General features: G+C 39.0%; 1 protein-coding gene and 1 pseudogene across 2 annotated transcripts in view; one reads left to right on the top strand and one right to left on the bottom strand.

Moving 5' to 3' along the window:
* Positions 1-403: 403 nt before the first annotated feature.
* The window catches only part of TXNRD3 (thioredoxin reductase 3), a 40,600-nt gene continuing 16,498 nt past the window's right edge, over positions 404-24,505 (bottom strand). The window contains exons 8-15 of one of the 2 annotated variants that reach the window (XM_011971508.1): positions 23,934-24,159; positions 22,298-22,390; positions 14,969-15,045; positions 14,252-14,408; positions 8,298-8,405; positions 4,011-4,106; positions 1,407-1,541; positions 404-879 (exon numbers count right to left, since the gene is read on the bottom strand). In XM_011971508.1, the coding sequence (XP_011826898.1) occupies positions 817-879; positions 1,407-1,541; positions 4,011-4,106; positions 8,298-8,405; positions 14,252-14,408; positions 14,969-15,045; positions 22,298-22,390; positions 23,934-24,159 (955 nt within the window). In that variant the 3' untranslated portion in view covers positions 404-816. The remainder of the gene's footprint in view (positions 880-1,406; positions 1,542-4,010; positions 4,107-8,297; positions 8,406-14,251; positions 14,409-14,968; positions 15,046-22,297; positions 22,391-23,933; positions 24,160-24,505) is intronic. The other variant, XM_011971509.1, reaches the window with a different exon arrangement.
* On the top strand, positions 18,186-18,728 carry LOC105533218 (annotated as a pseudogene).

The raw sequence follows: 24,505 nt of genomic DNA, 5'->3' as shown, positions 1-24,505 counted from the left end.
AGAATTATTTCACAGTTAAATTAGTTAGATTTCACATAATACAGTATTAAGAACTTTTGGAAATATTACTATTAAGATCAACATGAAAAAGCAATTCAAGTACTTTTATATTACATGAGATATTTTGTTCAGCGTAGAGATATTAATTAGGGGAGAATAGCTTCAAGGTTATCACCAGCAAGTAATACGTGTGAGTGTGAAGCACGAGTCAGCATTTTAACAGTAGGCTAAATGTGCCTCAAAAAAGAAAAGAGATGACTAACCTTACATAGTGTGTACAGCTTCCTGCTAATGCACATGGTCCTCTGCAGACAGCTATCCAAATGCAGCCCACAGACACTGTTCACCAGCGAGCATGTGTGAATTCTAGGCCCACACACTAGAAAACCACCACTTTATAGAGTTTCATAACTGAAAATATATTTTCATAGAAACAACAAAGCAAAGGGGATGAAAACAATGGCGACCAGAAAAGCTAACTTAGATGAATGGTGCCATTCAAAGGTCTTTCCGAGGGAAGCTCAGTCCTGGCTTGCGAGAGTCGGCCTTGGCTCACCTCACAACGGGGCTCCAAGCTAAGGCGTCAAGGAAGCAGTCCCACTGCTTCTCGCAGTCAGCGAGACTACAGGACAGATGCCCACTGCTGTGCTGTCTCCTCGTCTACTTTCTCATCTCAGTGTTGTAAGGCAGCCCTGCACTGGTCCCTGAGTAACAGAGCAGCTGTCATGAGCACAGGTTCATGTTATCTGAGAGTGTTCTTATCTTTGAGAGAAATGAGAATATGACAAGGAAAACTAAACAGCAGCAGGCCTAGCCTCAGCAGCCTTTCTGAGTGATGTCTAGTCCCGACGACTTTGTGATTTCCAAAGTCGTGAACACCTGTTCAAGAGAAAGAAAACAAATACATATTTAGATGTTAGCACTGCTTTAAGAAAACACATTCTGAATATTACATTTATGCTATTCTTTAAAATATACAAATCTGGCCGGGCATGGTGGCTCATGCCTGTAACCCCAGTACTTTGGGAGGCTGAGGCGGGTGGATCACTTGAGGTCAGAAGTTCGAGACCAGCCTGGCCAACATGGTGAAACCCCATCTCTACTAAAAATAGAAAAATTAGTCAGGCATGGTGGTGTACACTTGTAGTGTAGTCCCAGCTACTCAGGAGGCTGAGGTGGGAGAATCACTTGAACCTGGGAGGTGGAGGTTGCAGTGAGTCAAGATCATGCCACTGCACTCCAGCTTGGGTGACAGAGTGAGACCCTGTCTGAAAAAAAATAAAATTAAATTATATTAAAAATAAAATATACAAATCAGCTACTAATATGACATCTAATAAGTGCTTTATAATAGTTTTTCAAACTACATCAACTGAAGCCAATTTTTAAAACCTCCTGTTTCCTACCTCCCCACATGTGGGGTGAATTCCAATGGTGTCATCAAGTAGCTGTTTTGTGAGCCCACATTTCATTGCAGCTGCAAATCCTTGGGTAACCTCACCGGCGTTTGGTCCAAGAATATGAAATCCTATCACCCGATCCTTTAATACAGAAACAAAACAAAGAGAATCCCTGTAGGTTAATGGTCTGAATACGGATCCATTCACTGCAAGTTCACAGTTAAAATATACAGTATCTACTACAGAAAAAGAACTTCAATGTCAAAGTGAGCAGAGAACATTACCATGAAACTAAGCCACTGTAAGAGTCTGTTAAATGAGCCAGTAAATGCACATCCAGAGTTAATTTGCACTCAAATTTACTAGAACAAACAATTTACCCACTGCATGAAGGACTGCATTAATATGATGTAAATTTCCAAATTATGCTGAGACAAAGCGCAACAACAACATAACAAATCTGAATTAAAGTCCAACACTGGAATAACTCTGGGGCAGCAGGTTTTACTGGAAATAAGAGGTTGTTGGCCCAGGAAGCAAGATGCCCTGTTCCCAACATCAAGTGGAGACAAAGGAGAGGCTGGTGCAGGGCTGCCACCCAGGACTGTGTGCTGAGAGGTATGGGGTGCAGGCAAAGAGCTGACCCACTGAGATGGGAAACAAGATGTGCAGTCATTTTCCACAGTAATGGTGCATTCTAGGCTGTCCATTTGTCAATGTTCCTTCATAGCATTATCCTTCACTGTGATCTTCAACAGTAAAAGCATACAAGAGATGAAGAGAAAGACTATAAAAGGGCAATGGAGGCCAGGGCCAGGAGAAATCCTTGCCTACTGAGTTTCTGAAAAAAGCAACAGCTCAGAATAGTCATACACATCTGCATCTGCTAGCGGGCACTCCAGAGGGGAGGCAGGCAGAAGCTGCCTGGGCTGGGGCTTCAGAGTGAGTTCCCAGGGCCCACGGAAGACTACTGCATTGGAACCTGAGGTGGTTGGTGGGTTGCTCAGCAAACAGAAAAGCGGGGTGGCTCACAGCAAAGTAAGGACACTTGGTGAGAATCTCCACTGATAACTGTAAATGAAGGTCATGAGTGAGGGAAGTCTCATTTACAATTTTGACCTTAGAGCTGGAATCAAGTATTGCCATTTCATAAGTTCAAGGGTTCTGCTCAAGAAATAGGCATGTGGCCAGGGTAAAGGAAAGGGACACAATCCCCATGGTTAAAGAGCAAGGCCAAGAGTGTGGCCTGGGGACCTGGGCGGGAGCCAGAGGGGTGGCGTGGGACACAGCAGAGGGGCTCAGAGATGGGAAACGGGGCTGACAGCCACAGAGGTGCAGCCCACACCCTCATGAGGAGGTCAGAACTAGCATGACGGCTGCAAGTCCCACCTTCAGCAGCGGCTCTCCCATCAAACCCCAACCGTCTCACTTTCGGAGAGTAACAATGTGTAGTCTCTCCCTGCTCCCTTTGGAAAGGCCGCCCACAACTGCCAAAAATTGACCTCAGATAACTCTGTCCCAAAGAATCAGGATGTAGCCCAGCATATAAGCATCCATCCTTAGGAGCACAGCTGCGAACTTGCCCAACCTGGAGCATTTCAGGGCCATTATGATCACCATCCCTGTCACTGCCCTGTAGCCATGTGCAACTACCAAGAGACTAAGCCCTAGAGCTCTGGATGACTTCATCATTCAGGCAAAAGAGCACATGCTAATGGGCTACTAGCCTGGGACACCCTGTTTTCTGTTATACTGAAAATAAGATAAATACAGAGATGTGAGAATTAAACAAGATAATGACTGCTGTTCAGTAAACTTTTATGTAAATGTCACTTGTTGCAGTTCATATTTATCTATTTGTATGTTTCCTCTCCCCAGATAGATGATAAACTCTTCAAGAGAAGAACCAAGTCTTAACACTGCTTTCTACGTTCAGAATTCTTTATAAAGCAAATTATAAATAAACTGTGCTTTAAACTACGCTACTGAGGAAGGCTATTAACCATTTTGATGCTCGCCACTGGTAACTGGGAGGAGGAAGGCCTCCAATAACGGGCTGCTGCTTTAGTGAAAGCATCAGGAATTAGCTCAGTAAGTCAAGTTTCACTTTGTGTGAACATCTCCATCTAAAGACTTTTGACATACATTCAGTCTGTTTATAAAATGCACACATACAACTTACTATTTGATGACCAACATTTTCACAGATCTTCTAGTTCTAAACTATCAAGTTTAAACTATCAGGCTATCAAGATGGCCCTGGGAAAAGGCAGCTTTCAGTGATGTATTTTGAGTGGACACTGGTAGGGCTCAATCGCAAACTGTCACTGCTCAGCCTCTGTGACATGTTAACTAAATGACAACAAGGAGGTGCTCTGCATTGTCCTGAAAGCTACCTTAGAAAGATTATAAACATGGAGCAGTCCGAGCTGCTCAGAAGGCTGAAGCAGGAGGATCACTTGAGGTCAGGAGTTGGAGACCAGCCTGGGCAACATGGCAAGATTCCGTCTCCAAAAAAAAAAAAGAAAAAAAATTATAGAAATCCAAATACTAGAAATAAAAACTACGTTTAAATATCACAGCATTTTGGCTTCTAGTGGTATTACATACATGGTCTAATTTATTGCAGATTATCTTTGCGTAACAAGTGTTGTTTTCTCTGCCAGCTACTGTCCATTCAAGAGGCCAGAACAAAGTATGATATATCTGGAAGATAAAAGACAGAAAAAGGGCAGAATTAATGTATATGGAAACCATTATTTGATAGGCTCTTTAATTCTATAAAGGCAATAATCTCCATAGCAGCTTTCAGAAATTTAAAGTTCAGTGACCCCAACTTTATGTATCTGTTAGGAGCCCCAGGGTCAAGGCTCCTGAAATGCTAGCTGCATACGTGTGTTGGCTGTTGTTTTACTTGCTTGGCTGTAAGTCCAAGCAAAAATCCACAGACAAAATTTAGTTTTCAAACATGTATAGAGTACCAGCAACCCAAGGCAGAGCACCAGGCACAGGTTCTCGTGTGGGCTGCAGAGTTGAAGACTGAAATCCTGACATCAAAGCTGACCCTGATAATAGGGCTCATGTTCCAGCAAACTTAAGGAGGAGCAGAAGAAATAAAACAGTTCCAGTCATTTAGAGCTCCAGAACATAGCGATGGGAGAGCGGGAATCATGTCTCTCACATTTCTGTCCCCAGGCCCTCACGCCAGTGCCTCTATGCCTCTTCAATCTGGCTCAGTCTTCTAAGAACCAGAATAAAATGCCATGTGCCCTCTCTCCAGCTTGGGGTTGCTGTGGTCTCCCAGTGTTGTACCTCTGAATCACTCCATACACAAACGGGCAGTTAATGCTGGGTGACAGAATTGGAAATGTAGTATGAACAATAATCCACAATGGATGGATTTAAATTTTAAAATACCACCCAGAAATAATCATTTTGAGTGTTAGGGAAAAGCATCAATTGCTGGTGCATGTAGAGTTAAAACAAAATTTTTATTAAGGAGGTATCACAATATACAGTTACTTGTAGCCAAAAAAAAAAAATTGATTTAACTTGTTTTTAACAGAAGAGAAATAAACTCTTCTACTCATTTTTTTGTTTGTTTGTTTTGAGACAGGGTCTCACTTTGTCACCCAAGCTGGAGTACAGTGGTGAGATCTCGGCTCACTGCAGCCTTGACTGCCAAGGTTCGAGCAATCCTCCTGCCTTAGTCCCTAAGTAGCTGGGACTACAGGTGCGCGTCTCCACACCTGGATAATTTTTGTATTTTTTGTAGAGATGGGGTGTTGCCATGTTGCCCAGGCTTGTCTCAAACTCCTGAGCTCAAGTGACCCACCTGCCTCAGCCTCCCAAAATGCAAGGATTACAGGTGTGAGTCACCACCTCCCACCACTTCTACCTATTTTAATACAAACTTTTTAATCTCTGCAGCTACTAAAAACAGAAATGTTTCTTTATCTTAGAATATACTTTCCTAAAAACACACCTCTAAGATTAAAAAGAGATGGTACAAACTCTTACCAGGTTTTGTTATTGTTGTTATTGTTGTTTTTTGTGAGACAGAGTCTCACTCTTTCGCCCAGGCTGGAGTGCAATGGCACGAACTTGGCTCACTGCAAGCTCCGCCTCCTGATTTCTCTTACCAGGTTTTAAACATGATTTTTAAAAAGTAAGCTACTATTTCTGATGTGTTCTATCACTTCTGCTATGAAGCAAGGAGGTGAACACTCACACTTCCCCCCATTTCCTTTCATTCTTTCACTGGTTTTGTCAAATGTGGTTTTTCCTTCTAGCACTTTGAAGATTTTACTGTATTTAAATTTCTTACCCTTCTGGTTCAAAGTGGATGTGAAATGTGGATCCAACTTCCAACTTTGTATTTTTCCTTAATAGCTACCCACTTATTCCGGCACCCTTTAATGGATGGCCTGTGTTTTTACTATGGATTTAAAATATGACCTTATCACATACTAATTCTTACGAGCATTTGATTCCATTTCTGGGTTTCACATTCTGTTCTACTGATCTTGCTGTCCATCTGTGTGCCACTGCTGCACAACTGTAAGCACTGCAGCCATGTGGTAAAGTTTCATATTTAATTAGGGCTCCCCTCATTATTCTTGAAGTCTTTTTATCAACTTATGCACAATTACAGACATAATTTTCAAAGCTCTGCTGTGGAAAACAGTGATCTCTGATCCCACCTATTTCAATGAACCTAGAGGCCGCCATGTTCAACCTCTTTTATTTAATCATTTGGGTATCTACCTCTATGTTTCTAAATAACATGCTTATATTGCTACTGCCTGACTTGCCTATTTTAGGCTTTATTTATTGATTTGGCTCTATGCAAGAGCAAGATGAGCTCTCTTCCCTGGCCCCTAGCACTCACTCTAGCTCCTTCCTGCCCTTCCCATCCCCATCTTCCCAATACAGTTATATACTCTTAGCTACCACAGTTACCAGTGTTTCCTTTACTATGTAAAAGCTATTGACAGACAACTTGAAAGCAACAAGCAAAGGATGAAGCTGCACCCTTAGCTTGCACATGGACAAACACTAACTCAAAATGGACCACAGACCTAAATGCATTCACACTTCCTCCCATCTCCAGTCATGCACAGCACGTGTTGCAAAACAATGCTGGTCTACGATGGACAGCATATATGACTGTGGTCCCATAACATTAAAATGGAGCTGAAAAATTCCTGCCACTTAGTGACATTATAGCCATTGCAACATCATAGTGCAGCACATTACTCACTATTTGTGGTGATGCTGGTGATGCTGATACCGAACTGCCAATCTCCAACCGTCTAGCATATATAATCATGTACAGTACACAATACTTGATAAAGATAATAAATGTGATATGACTATGATACTGATTTATGTATTTATTATACCACACATTCTACTATTATTTTAGAATGTACTCCTTCAACTCATAAATTAACTGTGAAACTGCCTCAGGCAGGTCCTTCAGGAGGTATCCAGAAGAAGGCATTGTCATCATAGGAGGTAACAGCTCCATGTGTGTTACTGCCCTGGGACAGGATGTGGTGGGAGAAGACGGTGACATTGATGTTTCTGACCCTGTGTAGGCCTAGGCTAATGTGTGTGTTTGTGTTTTCATTTTTTATAAACAAGAAGTAAAAAAAAAAAAAATAGAAAAAAGCTTATAGAATAAGGATGTAAAGAAAGAAAATATTTTGTACAGCTGTACAATGTGTTTGTGTTTCTCTATAATGGGAACTTTAAAAAAATATTAACATCACATTTTAAGTCCTGTCAAAAAGCAACAAATAAATAAATAAAACAGGTGAGTTGATCTGCAGCAAACCTTGGTGAAAAGACCTTAAAGTAATCCCAAAAACTTGGGGAACTTGTTTCCTATAAAGATATTCCTTTGTCTGGGACACAGCCTTCTACATCCTTCCTGTCATGTGCCTGACATCTTTCTACCTTAATTTTTCATTAATTTCAGAAACTTTTAAAACTAAATGTTAAATCCATAATTATTATCATCGATTTTCCAAGACCAATGCAAAAAGGATAGCTTATTATTATATAAAGAGTTAATTAAAAAACTCTGATAAAATGTTCCCTAAAATGTAAATTTCAAAAATAACCATCTAAAGTAACATAAGGTTTTAATTACACATTTCCCCAGCACCAGAAATTTAAATAGGAGTTTCTTAAATCCTTAGGCCATTTAACTAGGGAATATCAGTGCTATCATTTAAATAAATTCCCAATAATAAATCATACAACTAAACTGCCTTCAAGGAAAAGGACTATGATTTCAATTCTCTTTTACTTGAAATATCAAGTATTAATAACCCTCCAATTCTTTTTAACTCTCTCTCTCCCGCCTATGTTGGGAAAGTGGGCAGAAAAAAGTCAATCAAACTTCCTAGCAAGAGACAATGTAAGAAAATATTTTTAAGATTATAATTGGACAGAGTTTGGGTGTAAAGGAGAGGTAGCAATAAAGGTGTGTAGAGGGCATCCTTCTGGAAATCTGAAGAGCCCACAGGCAGACAGCCCTGGAACTTCCCACCTTACCACCCATAGCCATTCCTACTCCTGCATTCCCAAAAGATCTTAAAATAACTTTGAGCTTCCTTGTATAAGTTTGCTCAAATAGATTTTTGTTACTTGTAATTCAAGTGTCCTGACTTATAGATTACACTCTCCTCTTTCCCAACCATATTATTCTTGTTTGCTAGACAGACAGGGTTTAAATTAATTGCTAATTTTCCTAAAATAGGAATATGATTTACTACAATATAACGATCACAGTAACTTGCAAATTGCTGAAATAAAAAGTGACTGCAAAGAAAAATTGTTGATTAAAAGAGATTGTTTTTAAGGAAGTAATAAACACAATCTTACTTCTAGATTCTCTTTTTTATATACTTCAATAGCTTTTTCTTCAGCTAATCCGCAGCAACCATACTCCAGAGGAGTAAACACCGTAGTCGGAACATTAATATAATCACACTGAAAGACAAACAAATTACATTGTTTTATTTTGTGAAACTTTACAGCAAAATTCTATATTACATATATTTATATAAAGAAAATAAATGAGTCCAGTTCAGTGTAACTGATTCTTAAAACATCAACAGCTCCAGGAAAATTCTAAGGTACCTTAACAGAGACCTGGGATGGGCCCCTGACTCAGGGGAAGAGACCACACACTGGCCAGCCACCAACAAACGGGACCGGCTCTCCTGGAGCACAGACTCAGAGGTCTAAAAACCAGAAGGAGGAGGTGGAGGTAGTGCCACCCATCTGCCCCTAAAGACACTCTCCAAAATGTTTTCTTTCCATGCCCATGATTCTGGGCTCTGCTCTCCTGGAGCACTTCTTCCAGGCAACCTTGAATTATGCTACTTCACTGGAAGCTGAGACCACCTCTTTGCCATTTCATATTCCTTATGCCACTGAGAGGCGAGGCAAGTATGCAGCTCAACGGTGCTGGACTGAGTGTTCCTGACCATCAAAGCGGGATGGTACGTGTGTGAGTGTGTCTGGAGGGGGGTGCTAATATACGGCAGGGACAAGGATGACCATAGGTCATCTCTGTAGTCCAGGGGTTAAGAAAGAACTATCTCCAGAGCCTTTATCAGACTGAGTCAGAGAAGAATGGACATTACAAGGTGGCACTCCTGCCTAGGAGAGGCCCCAACTTGGAAGAGAGGGCCTCTCTAGCTGTGTGGAGAGGACCTGGAATACTTTGGTGGGTGAACCATGAGACCGTGTGCATGGACAGAAAGCTGTGTGTAGTTGGCAGAGAAAAGGTGGAAAGTGCCTGCCCAGTCACAGTCCCTTCAAAGGACACCACCATCCACAGCATTGTATGTTCCCCAACCCCTGCCAGTGGCCACAAGTGATCAGACTGGGGACAGCCATCTGATCTCACAAGAGCCAACACAAGCTGGCCAGAAATCTACGGAATGGCAGAAAAAGGTGGGCTGAGTCAATCCAATTCTTTCTTTTGTAGGAAAATTAACTAGAGGCAAAGAAAATTTTCCAGGTGGTAGAGGAACGGGAAGAAATGGACCTGCAGAGTTGTCGCCAAGTTAGGCCAAGGAAGAGCACATCTCTACAAACCCCCCACTGTGCTGCTGGGCCCCAGAGCAGCTGGGACCTCACCTCCAAATGCAGGCAGGCCTAGCCCTAGTATAGTTCTCTTTCGAGGTTCCTCTGAGATTCTACCTATTAATCCCAGGATTCTTACAGTAACCTCCCTCAGTTTGCCTAGTTTGAGTGAGCTTCTACTGTTTGTTACCCCAAAGAAAACCAAACCACCACCAGGTATCTCCCGAATCAATGAGAGGATTTGCATACAACACAGGTAAGTTCTCCAATTAGCCTAGATTCTTATGCTCTCATGCCACTTCATGTTTGCCTACCTGCAAACCATGGGCAAGCCAAGCATTTATTTTCTTTTCCCAACATGGCTGAGAAAATCACATAACTATGTGAACTGCCTGGGTATTTTCTGACTTCTCTGAGGCACTCACATGTTGCCAATCCATTTACTGACTGGCAACTGACCCCAGATTCCATAGCTTACATGGGAGGCCTCATTCTTAACAGATGCCTTTGTTTCCTGTTTCATATCAATTAAGAAAAATAAACAGGAAATGGCTCAACTTTGCCCCTTTCTCCTAAAAACCTTCTCCACATCTTAGACCATCTCCTCCACCTGGACTTGACTCATGCTACCCTTCTCCTAGGCTTCTTTCCATCTTGTGCCTTTCATCTCTTACTTTATACTCTACACATATTGCTCCATATTCTAATCCCTCCTCCCCACAGTCACCATGATCAACTCCTTACAGCATTAGGCAACTGCTCTGCCGACATATACCCCAAAATGTTATTTGCAGTTGAGATAATTCCTTGCACATTTAGCATTCCTGGCCCCCATCCATTAATGCCAGCAGAGCCCCCTCCCCAGTGGCTGGCCTCATGCACCAAATACACCCACCCACAAGGTCTCCATGCAAGGCCTTGGCAGATACCTGGGGGATGAAGCAAAGCAGCACATAGCATTCCTCATGAAGAATCCATGCCCAAACCTCTTCATCTGAACACACTCATGCAAAAACAATTGGAGAAATTCAGAATGTGGGACATTCTACAAGAAGAGTAACCTGGATTCATCAAAAAGTCAGAGTTAAGAACTGGAATAAGACAAGGATGCCCACTGTCACCAGTCTTATTCAACACAGTACTAGAAGTCCTAGCCAGAGCAGTCAGTATGAGAAAGAAAGAACGGGCATCCAAACTGGGAAAACAGGAAGTGAAATTGTCCCTCTTTGCAGACAATATGATCTCATATGTAGAAAAACCTAAAGATTCCACCAAAAACTCTTAGAACTGATAAATGAATTCAGTGAAGTTGCAGGATACAAAAATCAACATACAAAAATCAGTAGTGTTTCTATACACCAACAACAAACTGAAAAAGAAATCAATAAAGCAATTCCATTTACAATAGCTACAAAAATAAAATAAAATATTTAGGAATAAATTGAATCAAGCAGGTGAAACCACTCTACAATGAAAACTGCAAAACACTGGTGAAAGAAACTGAAGAAGATACAAAAATATAGAAAGATATCCCATGTTCATGGATTGGATTAACATTGTTAAAATGACCATACTACTCAAAGCAATCTACAGATTCGATCCAATCTCTATCAAAATACCAATGACAATCTTCACAGTAGTAGAAAAAAAATCTTAAAATTTTCATGAAACCACAAAAGATGCCAAAAAGCCAAAGTAATACTGAACAAAAAGAATCAAGCTGGAGGCATTACACTACCCAATTTCAAAATATACTACAAGTTATAGTACCCAAAACAGCATGATAGTAATACGAAAACAGACGCATAGACTATGGAACAGAACAGTGAACTCAGAAATAAAACCATGTATTTGCAGCTAACTAATTTTTGACAAAGGCACCAAGAACATACACTGGAGAAAGGACACCATCTTTAGTAAATAGTAGTGGGAAAACAGTATATGTAGAAGAATGAAACTGGACCTCTGTATCTCACCACGTGGAAAAATCAATTCAAAATGAATTAAAGACGTAAATATAAGGCCCCAAATTATAAAACTACTAGAGGAAAACAGGAGAAATCCTTCTGGACACTGGTCTAGGCAAAGATTTTATAGCTAAGACCTCAAAAACACAGGCAACAAAATGAAAACAGACAAATGAGACTGTATCAAACTAAAAAGCTTCTGTAATCAGTAAAGGAAACAATCAACAGAGTAAATAGACAACCTGTAAAACGGGAGAAAGTATTTGTAAACTATCCATCTGAGAAGGTACTAATATCCCTATACAAGGAACTCAAACAACTCAGAGCAAAAAAAAGAATCTGATTTAAAAATGGGCAAAGGATCTGAATAGATGTTTTTCGTAAGACATACATATGGGCAACAAGTATATGAAAAAATGCTCAGTATCACTAATCATCAGGAAAATGCAAATCAAAGCCACAATGAGATACCATATCCTGATTAGAATGGCTATTATCAAAAAGACAAAAAATAACAAAGGCTGGTGAGGATGTGGAAAAAGGTGAACTCTTACACACTGTTAGTGAGAATGGAAACTAGCACAGCCACTATGGAATACAGTATGGAGGGTCTTCAAAATACTAAAAATAGAACCCCCATAGGATCCGGCAATCCCAGTACTAATATTTATCCAAAGGAAAGAATCAGTGTATCAAAAAGATATCTGCACACCCATGTTTACTGCAGCACTATTCAAAACAGGAAAAATATGGACTCAATCTAAGCATCCATAATGGATGAATAGATAAATAAAACGTACTATATAAACACAATGAAATACTATTCAGCAATACAGAATAAAATCCGATCCTTCACAGCAACATGAATGAGCCTGGAAGACATTATATTAATGAAATAAGGTGGGCACAGAAAGACAAATACTGCATGTTGTCACTCACATGTGGGAGTTAAAAAAGCTGGAGAGGTTGGTTAACAGACACAAAATTACAGCTAAACAGAAGGAGTTAAGTCCTACTGCTTTACAACACTGTAGAGTGAACATAATTCACAAGAATTCATTGCATATTTCCAAAAAGTTAAAAGAGGATATAACAGAATGTTCCCACACAAATAAATGACAAATGTTTGAGGTAATAGATATGCTAACTACCCTGATTTGATCATTACACATTGTATCTGTGTATCAAAATATCACTCTGTATCCCATAAATATGTACAATCATTATGTGTCAACTAAAAATAAAAGGAAAAAAGTCAGAGTCATAAAAAATAAAAAACAAATAAAGGCAGGGAGACTGTATCAGACTAAGAGACTTAAGCGTCATAAGAGCCACATGTACTGTGCGAACCAAAACACACACACTCTTAAGGAACAACTGAGGAAATGAGTATTATAGTACTTTTATTGAACTTCTCAGATATGGCAATGGAACTGTATTTACGGAGGTAAACATCTTTGTACTTAGGAGGTATATGCTGAAGTAGTTAGGGACAAATGTCATTGATGTCTGCCATTTCAAAAAGTGGCAGCAAAAAAGCTCAGCAAAAGAAAAAAGGAATATGAACTACACATACACATATTCAGAAAAGGAGAGACAGAACAAAAACAGCAAGATGTGAATAACTGGGGAATCTGGGTGAAAGGTTCAATATAGGCGATTGTTTTAGTAGTCTTTCTGTCTTTTGACATCTTTCTAAATAAAAGTTGGGGGACATAAAGGTCTCAACAGATCCCTACTGCCTAGAGAAGGCCCTACCAATTCTTCTTTGTGGCAAAGATTTTTGATGATCTGGCACTAAATTAGTTTTCTGACCTCCTTTCCAATTGTACTTCCCTATCACCAGCTACTCTGCCTACACACATTCCAAAATGTTCTATTGCACTGTGTTTGGGACAATTTTTCTTTGCATGAGATGGTACACTCAGCATTCCTGACCTCACCCACTAATGCAGCAGGGCCCTTCCCCAGTCATCTGTCTCCCACCAACTCTACCACATGGCCACAGACAGAGCTCCTGATGGAGCTGAGGAGTACTTCCCCAGCTGAAAGCTCCTGGGACACTACTCATAGTCCTTAGCACAAGCCAAGCACTACAGGTCTCTGTGTTTTTAGCCAAGCTATCTGCCCACCTGAAAAGTCCTTTGCTTCCTCAGTTTTGAATTACTCATCCTATAAAGCTCATTCCAAATATTTGATTTAAAAATACGAAAAGTGGAAATCCTCTGTAGAAATCATCTGATTCACATCCTTGGCTTTGTAGATAATGAAACTAAGGTCCTCAGAAGTTAAACAACCTGACCATATTTACAGGCCAAGTGGGCACTGAAGCCAGGACCAGAATCCTGACTCATGCCAAGAGTTCCTATGCTATTACAGCGCAACAGTCCACTTATGAAGGTTTTCCCCCTCCCTGCAGCTAGAATTAAACAATCCCTTCAGTGTCCCTAGAGCAACCTGCAGACAGCACTCTGGCACACAACCATACTCTGTCTTCTGTTCAGTCTGTGCCTGCCTGACTCATGATCCCACCTACCTGATAAGCCCCTGGGGCTGACCATGGCCAGTGCTTTGTGTATCACCCAGCACAATATCTTGCACACAGTGGACACTCAAAAATATTTATTTTAATCCATTAGTAAATAGTAAGTCTACTGCAAATTATATCTCTGAGGAACCCTTTACTGGGAAAACAAGCACACAAGTTTTACTTGTATTAGTTTTAAAAATCATGACCTTGATCAAGATATTATCTCAAAAACAGCAGAAACTTACCTTTTCTAAAGAGGCCCCAAAAAGTCTCCGAGCTAGTAGCTTGCCTGACTGTATGGCGACAGGAGTGAGCTCTGGCTTACCCTCCGAAATATCCCCAACAGCATAGACATATGGCACACTGGTCTGTTCCACATCATTTACAGGTATTTTTCCACTCCTATTAGTTTTTGAAATGGGAAAAAAATATATTACAACTCACTCTACACTTCTAGGTGACTAACACTATTAGCCAAAAGACTAAATACATAGAGAAAAGACCTCTCTTAAAACTCATGCACCTCAGGATATCAATTATCTATAAGGTCAATGACTTAACGTAACAAGGGTTTCTGTAGCTCCAAAAGAAAATATCTCTGGTAAAACCACGGGCATTTCCCGGACGCCTAGGATATCTGCAGACTGCCTCCACAGTCTCACTTAGAGCTTTGGAATTTATCTCTTTGCCTGACCAAGGACATAAAGATGCGTTCTAAATCACACACATTAGGTGAATATATCTCTGCAATTATTTCTTAAAGTCATCGTCCAATATATGAGCTTTTAAAGGCATGCAATAAGAGTTACTGATTGATGAAGAAATTGATTATAAAGAGCTGGTACTGACCTTATAAGATAAATTAAGATATATCTCAGTAATTAAATGAGAATTTCTTAGAGGTGATCTGCAGAAACCTGTTGCTTTGTGCAGCTACAGTGCAATGATCCCAATATACTTACTTCTCATTAATTTTGACACCAATCTTCTCCAATCCCATTTTCCTTGTACAGGAGTCACGACCAATAGCTAACAAAACCTGCATTTGGAGAGAAATCAAAAATACAAATTATCCATATCAGGAATGAAAGAAGGAACATCACTATAGATCCTTCAGACATTAAAAGGGTAATAATAGAATATTACAAACAATCGATGCCAATAAATCTGACAGCTTAAGGTAAAATAGAGTCCTTAAAAGACACAACTTACCAAACTTACACAAGTCTGAAAAGCCTACAGACTAAATTACGTACCTTCAAAATTCATATGCTGAAATCCTATCTGCAAGTACCTCCGAGGGTGACTATATTTGGAGACAGAGCCTTTACAGAGGTAATTAAGGTAAAATAGGTCATATGGGTGTGCCTTAATCCAGTATGACTGGTGTGCTTATAAGAAGAGGAGGACATGGGCAACACAGACCAAAGGATGACCATGTGAGGACACAAGAAGAAGACAGTCATGTACAAGCCTAGGAGACGGGCCTCAGAAGAAACCAATCCTGTCAACACCTTGATCTTAGACTTTCAGCCTCTAGAACTGTGAGAAATACATTTCTATTGTTTAGGACCCCCGGTCTGTGGTACTCTTCCAGAACTGTGAGAAAATAAATGTTGGTTAAGCCACCCAGTTTGTGGTATTTTGCTATGGCAGCCCTGGCAAACTAATATGCCCTATACCGTTAAAGAAACTGAATTCTCAATTTGTAAACTTCTCATAAATTAATTCTAGACCCAGATAGCTTCTCTAGGAAAGTCTATGGAATACTTCAGTAAGAAATAATGCTAATGGTATAAAAACTCTTCCAGGAAAGAAAGAGGAAAAGGTAGCACTTCTCAACTCCTTTTTTATGAGGCCAGTATAAACAGCTGACACCAAAATCAGACAAGGGCATTAAAAGAAAAGAAATTCACAAGGCAACCCTCCTCATGAATATAGATGTAAAATCCTTAATGAAATGTTAGCAAATCAAATATGGCAATATATAAAAAGGATAATTGTTTGTGACCAAGTAAGTTTGTCCCCAGAAAGCAAATCTGGTTTAACATACAAAAATCCATCAATGTAATTCATCATATTAACAGAATAAAGAGAAAACAATTCAATCATCTCAACAGATGCAATAAAGCATTTCACAAAATTAAACACTCTTTCATAATTAAAATCTTCAGAATAAAAGAAAAGAAAATTTCCGTCACCAGATAAAAGGCATGTGTAGTAAACTTACAGGTCACATCCTGGCAATGATACAAGACTCAATGTTTCACCACTAACACCAGGAACCAGACAGGCATGCCCATTCTCACAATTTCTAATCAACACTGTATTGGAGGTCTTAGCCAGTGAAACAAGTCAAAAAAAAAAAAAAAAAAAAAAAAAAGATTAAAAGCATGCAGACTGGAAAGGAAGAAACAAAATTGTTTTTATTTGTAGATATGAATCCTAACAAGCTACAAGGTCAATATTAAAAAAAAAAAAACTGTATTTTTATATACTACCAACCAACCACTTAAAAATGCCATTTGTTACCTTTAAAAACATGAAGTATGTTTAGCAAAATATGTGAAAGACCTCTAGAGTCCAATGATAAAACACTACTTAGAGGAATTAAGGAATACACAAATACATGGAAAAACTTATAAGGTTCGTATGTTGGAAAAATCAACATTGTTAAAATGTCAGCTCTTCCAAACTGACTATGGAAAAAAGACAATTCCAGCCAAAATCTCAGCAGACTTTTGTTTCTAGAAATTAAAAAGCTGTCTTTAAAAGTTATATAGAAATGCAAAGAATCTAAACAAAATTAGAGGACTCACTCTACCTGATCTAAGACTTACCACAGAGATTCGGTAATCAAAACAATGTGGTACTGGGGAAAGGACAAATGGTCTATGGGACAGAATGAAGAGTACAGAAATAGGCCCACAGTTAAATGGTCTTTCATTGAAGATTCCAAAGCAATTCAATAGAGAAAGGGAAGTTATCGGGAGAACCCACTCCCGACGTTTAACGTGGGTTCTTTTCTATTTCCTAAGTGTCTTGGCTGGGTTGATAAATAAAGGGAAAAGAGCACAAGAGAGAGAAATTTAAAGCTGGGTGTCCCGGGGAGACATCACATGTCGGCAGGATCCGTGATGTTCCCTGAGCCGTAAAACCACCAAGTTTTTATTAGCGATTTTCAAAAGGGGAGGGAGTGCACGAATAGGGTGTGGGTCACAGAGATCACATACTTCACAAGGTAATAAAATATCACAAAGCAAATGGAGGCAGGGTGAGATCACAGGACCACTAAAATACCACAAAGTAAATGGAGGCAGGGTGAGATCACAGGACCACTGGATGAGGTGAAATTAAAATTGCTAATGAAGTTTCAGCAGGCATTGTCATTGACAACATCTTATCAGGAAACAGGGTTTGAGAGTAGATAACTTGTCTGATCACAATTTATTAGGTGGGAATTTTCTCATCCTAATAAGCCTAGGAGCACTATAGGAGACCGGGGCTTATTTCATCCCTTCAGCTTCGACTATAAAAGACGGGATGCCTTAAAAAGGGGACGTCCACAGACCTAACTTCAGGGCGCATTCTCTCTCTCAGGGATGTTCCTTGCTGAGAAAAAGAATTCAGCGATATTTCTCCTATTTGCTTATGAAAGAGGAGAAATATAGCTCTGTTCCGTCCGGCTCACCGGCAGCCAGTTCAAAGTTACCTCTCTTGTTCCCTGAACATCGCTGTTATCCTGTTCTTTTTTTAAGATGCCCAGATTTAATACTGTTCAAACACACATGCTCTACAAACAATTTGTGCAGTTGATACAATTACAGGGTCCTGAGGCGATATTCATCCTCCTCAGCTTACAAAGAAGACGAGGGAATTAAGAGATTAAATACAGGCATAGGAAATCACAAGGATATTCATTGGGGAAGTGATAAGTGTCCATGAAATCTTCACAATTTATGTTCAGAGATTACAGTAAAGACAGGTGTAAAAAATTATAAAAGTATTAATTTGGGGAACTAATAAATGTACATGAAATCTTCACAATTTATGTTCTTCTGCCATGGCTTCAGTCGGTCCTTCCTTTCAGGGTCCCTGACTTCCTGCAACAGGAAGTCTTTTCAATAAATGGTACTGGATATCCATACGGAAAAAAAAGAACCGCACAGTGAAGCACGTATGCTCTATACAACCCATAACACATGTGATGAGGTAGAAAATAAAGTGGCTGCAGATCTAGGATGTGGCTGTGGAGTGCTTAGTCTTGGAACTGCAATGTTAGAAGCCACGTTGCATGTTGGATTTGACATAGATGCAGATGCACTAGGAATAATTAATAGGAATGTGGAAGAGTCTGAATTAACATATGTTGGCATGGTTCAATGTGATGTGTGCTCCTTATCTAATGGAATGTCCAAGTCATTTAATACAACAATTTTGAATACTCCTTTTGGGACCAAAAACAATAAAGGGACAGATATGGCTTTTCCAAAGACTACTTTGGAAATGGCAAGAACAGCAGTATATTCTCTACCCAAATCTTCAACTAGAAGACATGTTCAAAAACAAGCTACAGAATGCAAAATCAAGACAGATGTTATTGCAGAGCTTCGAGATGATCTGCCAGCATCACACAACTTTCAGGAAAAGGAATTAATGGACAGTGAAATGGACCTAATTCAGTTTTCTTTTCAAAAGCCTCCAAAACCAAAAGCAGCTTAAAATCTAATAAAAATGAGTGAGAATTCATTTGTTTACTAAAAAAATTAATTCAAGGTAGATTACGGACTTAAACATAAAAGCTAAAACTATAAAGCTTCAGGAAGGAAACAAAGGGATACTTTCATGACCTTTGGGTTAGTAAAGATTTCTTACAGCACACAGAGAGCATGAGCCATAAAGTAAAATACTAATAAAATTGAACTTCATAAAAATTTAAAACTGTTAACCCAAAGATACTACTAAAAAATACATAGGCAAGTCACAGATGTGAAGAAAATATTCAAAATACATATATCTGAAAAAGGAATATGCCTAAGATATATAGAAGCCCTGCAATTCAATAAAAATTCAAACGATCCAACAAGAAAAGGCTGAAGACTTGAACAAACACTTCAAAGAAAAGATACATGAATGGCCAATAAACACATAAAAATTGCTCTACATCATTAGTCATCAGGGAGATGCAAATTAAAGCCATAAGATACCTCTACACATCCACTAGAATGGCTAGAATGGGAAAGTCAGACACCCCTAAAAGTCCTAAGGGTCTGGAACAACCAGGCCTTCACATATAGGTGATGGAAAGACAAAATGACATAATCATTTGGAAACTGTTTGGCAGTTTCTTAAAAAGCAAAAACCATCCCATGATCAAGCAATTTCACTCCTAGGCATTTGTCAAAGATAAATTGAAATACATGTTGGCTGGGAGCAGTGGCTGATGCCTATAATCCCAGCATGTTGAGAGGCCAAGACAGGAGGATTGCTTAAGGCTAGGAGTTCAAGATCAGCCTGGACGATATAGTGAGACCCCATCCATTTAAAAAAAAAAAAAGGCTGGGCACGGTGGCTCACACCTATAATCCCAGCACTTTGGGAGGCCGAGGTGGGTGGTTCACGAGGTCAGGAGATCGAGACCATCCTGGCGAACATGGTGAAACCACGTCTCTACTGACAATACAAAAAAATTAGCCGAGCGTGGTGGTGGGTGCCTGTAGTCCCAGCTTCTAGGGAGGCTGAGGCAGTAGAATAGCGCTAACCCAGGAGGCGGTGGAGCTTGCAGTGAGTGGAGATTGCGCCACTGCACTCCAGCCTGGGCGACAGAGCGAAACTCGGTCTCAAAAAAAAAAAAAAAAAAATTAGCCAGGCATGGTGGCATGTGCCTGTGGTCCTAGCAACTAGGGAAGCTGAGGTGGGAGGATCATTTGAGCCAAGGAGTTGGAGGCTGCAGTGAGCCTTGATCTCACCACTGCACTCCAGCCTCGGTGACAGAGTGAAACCATCTCTTTCTACATATCTCCCCATAAAAAGCTTTCTACAAAGAATCTTCACAGCAGTTTTAATCACAATAGTCCAAACTGCAAAGAGCCTGGTTATCTATCCACAGGAAAATGAATAAACTGCTACATTAATAAAATCTATACAATAAAAAGAACTACTGATGCACACAACACGGATGACTCCTAAAAACATCAATCTGAATAAAAGAAGCCAGATACAAGGAATATATACTGTACAACTCCACTTATATGACATTTAGAGGCAAACCAAACAAAATGAGTCTATGGTGACAGAATCAGAATAGTGGTTGCTTGGGGGGTCGATGAAGCACAGAGCGCTTTCTGGACTCACAGAAATGTTCTGTTACCTAAAGGAGTGTGGATTACATGGAATGTGGACATCTGTCAAAACTGACTGAACTGTACACTTAGGATCTGTGCATTTCACTACATGAACATTATACCTCATTACAAAAATAACCAATTTACAGTTAGATATTATGGACAACTTCATACCAATATATTTGAAAACTCAGATGAAATGGACTAATTTCTGGAAAAAATATAACTAATCAAAAGTAAATCAAGGAAAAAATAAAAAGACTTAAAAGTCCTTTGACTATTAAAGAAATTAATCAGTGGTCAAATATATCTCCACAGAAAATTGTATGGGTAGACAGTTGCATCAGTGAACTCTATCAAACATACAAGGAACCAATTCTAATGTTACAAGAACTTTGTCAGATAACAGGAAATGAGGAAACATACTCCAAACTTCTTTCATGAGCAGGAATACCTTGATACTCAAACCTAAAATTAAAATCTTTAATATATAAAAGGAAAATTATAAGCCAATATGAGTCATAAACATAAATTTATAAATTCTAAATAACGAAGTCCAACATTACCAAGTTGGGTTTATACAAAGGATACAAAGTTGGTTGAATATTAGAAAATCAATGCAATTCAACAAATTAACAGATTAAGGAAAAAATTCATCATCCACAGCTGCAAAAGAAACACTGTTATAACTGAACATCCATTCCTTTTAAAATATACAAAACAACATAAACAAAAAAGACACTTAGGAAACAAAAAACAGAAAAGGAGTTCCTTAACTTGATTAATAGCATATAACAAAACCCTACAGAAAACATTGGTTTTTAGTGAAACATCTTTTCTTTTGATGTTGAAAATAAGACAAGACTGCTTGCTATTGCCATTTCTTGTAAGGACTGTACTGGAGGTCCTAACTAATGCATTTATACAAGAAAAAAAGAGAAAACCAGTAAAAAGGAAGAAATAAACTTATTATTCACAAATAAATAAATGTGTACATAGGAAATCTGAAATAATCTAAGGATAAATTTTTCAGTAAGACTTTAGCAAGATTACTGAATACTAAATCAAAGCACAAAAATAAGCAGCATTTTTATACACTAGAAACAGTTAAAGATAGCGACATTTTCATTAAAAAACCATTTGTAACTACATATAAATTACATAAGTACCTAGTAATAAATCTAACAGATATTCTTGAACCCTAAGGAGAAATGTATTAACTTTGCTGGGAATCATTAAAGAAGATCTAAATTAATGGATAGATATACCATGTTCATGGGTGGGAAGACTGAATATTGCAAAGAAGTGTTTCCAAATTTTCCTATATATCCAATCCAATCCTAATCAAAATCTCAATAGGGTTGATTTTTGGATTTTGGTTTTGTTACATGTTTTCTGGCTTTGTTGATGCTCTCTAGGTTGTATTTTTTTAACTGAAAAAATATCTACATAAAAGTATATAAAAACATAAATGTATAGTTTCTGTCAAAACTATAAACTAATTACAAAAGAATTGTTGGCCTCCAAAGTATTCCATGGGTTATTTCCCATTGTTTTGAGATTTTGTACTGCTTGTTTTTGAGAAAGAAAAATAGCTTTGCTGTTGTTTTTCATTAAAAAATATATTCAACATTTATTGCAAAAATATTCAAATTAAGAAACGTATAAAATATCTAATTCTCCAAAAGTAAGCACAAATAACATCTGGATATATGTGCTTCCAAATTTTATGTACAGTCGCATACACATATATTTTACCATGATATTCCTCATGTATTACTGAAAATTCAAATGTCAGCAGCCAAATTATCTTCTCTGATAATGCTCTTACAAAGAATTAAAAAATGTAAAAAAAAAGTTAATCCTGGTATAATCTTCCCATAAGTTTCATTTCTGTTAATTTAGGAGTATGTTCAATAACTTAGTAATGATAAAATAAAAACTCACTGTGTTATAGACTCCTTCAATTGTTTCTGTTCCTTCCGTGGATTTAGCCAATACTTTCAGCTTTCCAGGTGAACCTTTCTCCAACTGTTGAATCTAGTAAGAATGAAGAGTATAATGATGCTATCTAAATATGACAAAAAAGAAATGCACAAAAGGGTGTACACTGGTATGTTTGTGCACATTTGTGTGTTTGGTGGTGGCACATATAATAGGTGTTAGTATAGTTAAGGTTTCTGGACAAGGCAGAAATACAGAAAAGTGGACTGTCACAGATACATTTTGGAGGTAGAAATGAATTAATGAATTAGTTGAGATTGGAGGGAGCAAAAAAAGAGAAATTAAGGGGTATTCCTAGATACTGGCTTAATACACTGTGTTAATTTACTGAGTACTGAGGTGGGCCAGAAAGATTAGCAGGATAATATATCTTTTTTTTTTTTTTTTTTTTTTTTGAGACAGGGTCTCGCTCTGTCGCCCAGGGTGGAGTGCAGTGGCGCGATCTCTGCTCACTGCAAGCTCCGCCTCCCGGGTTCACGCCATTCTCCTGCCTCAGCCTCTCAAGTAGCTGGGACTACAGGTGCCCGCTACCACGCCTGGCTAAAGTTTTGTATTTTAGTGGAGACGGGGTTTCACCGTGTTAGGCAGGATGGTCTCGATCTCCTGACCTTGTGATCCGCCTGTCTCGGCCTCCCAAAGTGCTGGGATTACAGGCGTGAGCCACCGCGCCTGTAATATATTTAGGTAAAAAATCTAGTTTCATTTTTGTCTTGTTAAATTTGAAACGCTTATGAGAGATTCAAGTAGCAATTTCCAGTAGGCAGGAGTATAAATGAGTGTGGGATTCAGGAGAGACTCTTAAATAGGAGATATAAATATGAGAATCATTAGCATTTAGATGTTTAAAACTATGGGCCTAGAGAAGATCATCCAGGTAATACAAGTGCACAGAAGTGAAGAGGGGCCGGGAGGAAAACAAATGGGTGCTGGAGTCTGTAGGTTGAGTAGATGTAGATGGGAAAATATTATAGACTGGGACCACAGAAGCCAGAAAGGAAGGTGCTTCAAATGAAAGGCCAATTTCAGAGCATGCTGCCAAGAGGCCCAATAAGATAAGGACAGAGACATGACCACTGGATTTGATGACAGGAAGTTTGCTAAAAGCCTGACAATCAGTTTCAAAGAAGTGATGGAGATGGAAGCAGCTGACAGTCAGGTAAGTGTGAAATGGAGGCAAGAAATTAGAAGTAGCATGCAGAATTGTTGTTTTTTTGTAAAGGAGAAAGAAAAATAGGGACCCAGCCAGAAAGGCAGCAAGGGTAAGAGAAGGCTTAATTGTTCAAGATGAGAAACAGTGATAAGAATAAGGAAAAAGAAAACTACTAACTGAAGATGGAACATCCTTGAAAAGGTGAAACAAAGTGGGAGATGAGGGAACTCAGCCTCTGAGAAGAGCAAGCACACCTCCTATATCAGAAGAGGATACGAGGGGGCAAATGAGGTTGGCTCTGTAGACTAGGGAGTGGAAACACTGTTTTAACATTATTTGAATACAGACTAATTTATGTAATGAAATGAAATAAGGTGGGATAAAGTGAAAAGTTAGAGAAAAGAAATTGCAAATGCCATGCTGCCTTACCATCACAGGTATGAATTTCCGTAGGAACTTCACACCATGCTGCTCCATGTAGGAACCCACTTTTTCTGCCATTTCTTGGTCGAAGCCACGGAGAAGGATTGAGCGTACCATAACTGTGACATCTAGGCCAAGGCCAGCCAGAAAACCTGCACACTCCAGGGCGACATAAGAGGCACCCACCACTAATGTTTTGCCAGGGCAGTAAGGCAGAGAAAAAAGGTCATCACTGAAAAATAAAAATTAAAAAAAGAATACCTAGGCAGTAAGAATGAAATGAGTTATTCATGTTTCAATGTATAATGGTCTTGTGATGACTGAGTTATAATTTAGTGCTTGAATGAAGCAACAGCCTTTTGAAATTTGTCACTGAGTCTGCTGTGGAGAGTCTGCTGTGAAAGTATACAAGAAGTATACTTCAGTTTTTTCAAAATCAGACCACAAGCAAGATTTTAAAAAATAAAATAAAATAGTATAGAAAATATCAGACTATAGAAAATATCAGACTATATTATATGTAATAAAAAAAAAACCTGTTTGTTTCAGAGGTGTATGTATATGCTATGTGAAGGGGT

This window comes from Mandrillus leucophaeus, unplaced genomic scaffold (genome assembly GCF_000951045.1).
Source record: "Mandrillus leucophaeus isolate KB7577 unplaced genomic scaffold, Mleu.le_1.0 Scaffold123, whole genome shotgun sequence".
NCBI lineage: Eukaryota > Metazoa > Chordata > Mammalia > Primates > Cercopithecidae > Mandrillus > Mandrillus leucophaeus.
This window is presented reverse-complemented; position numbering and strand designations above follow the sequence as displayed.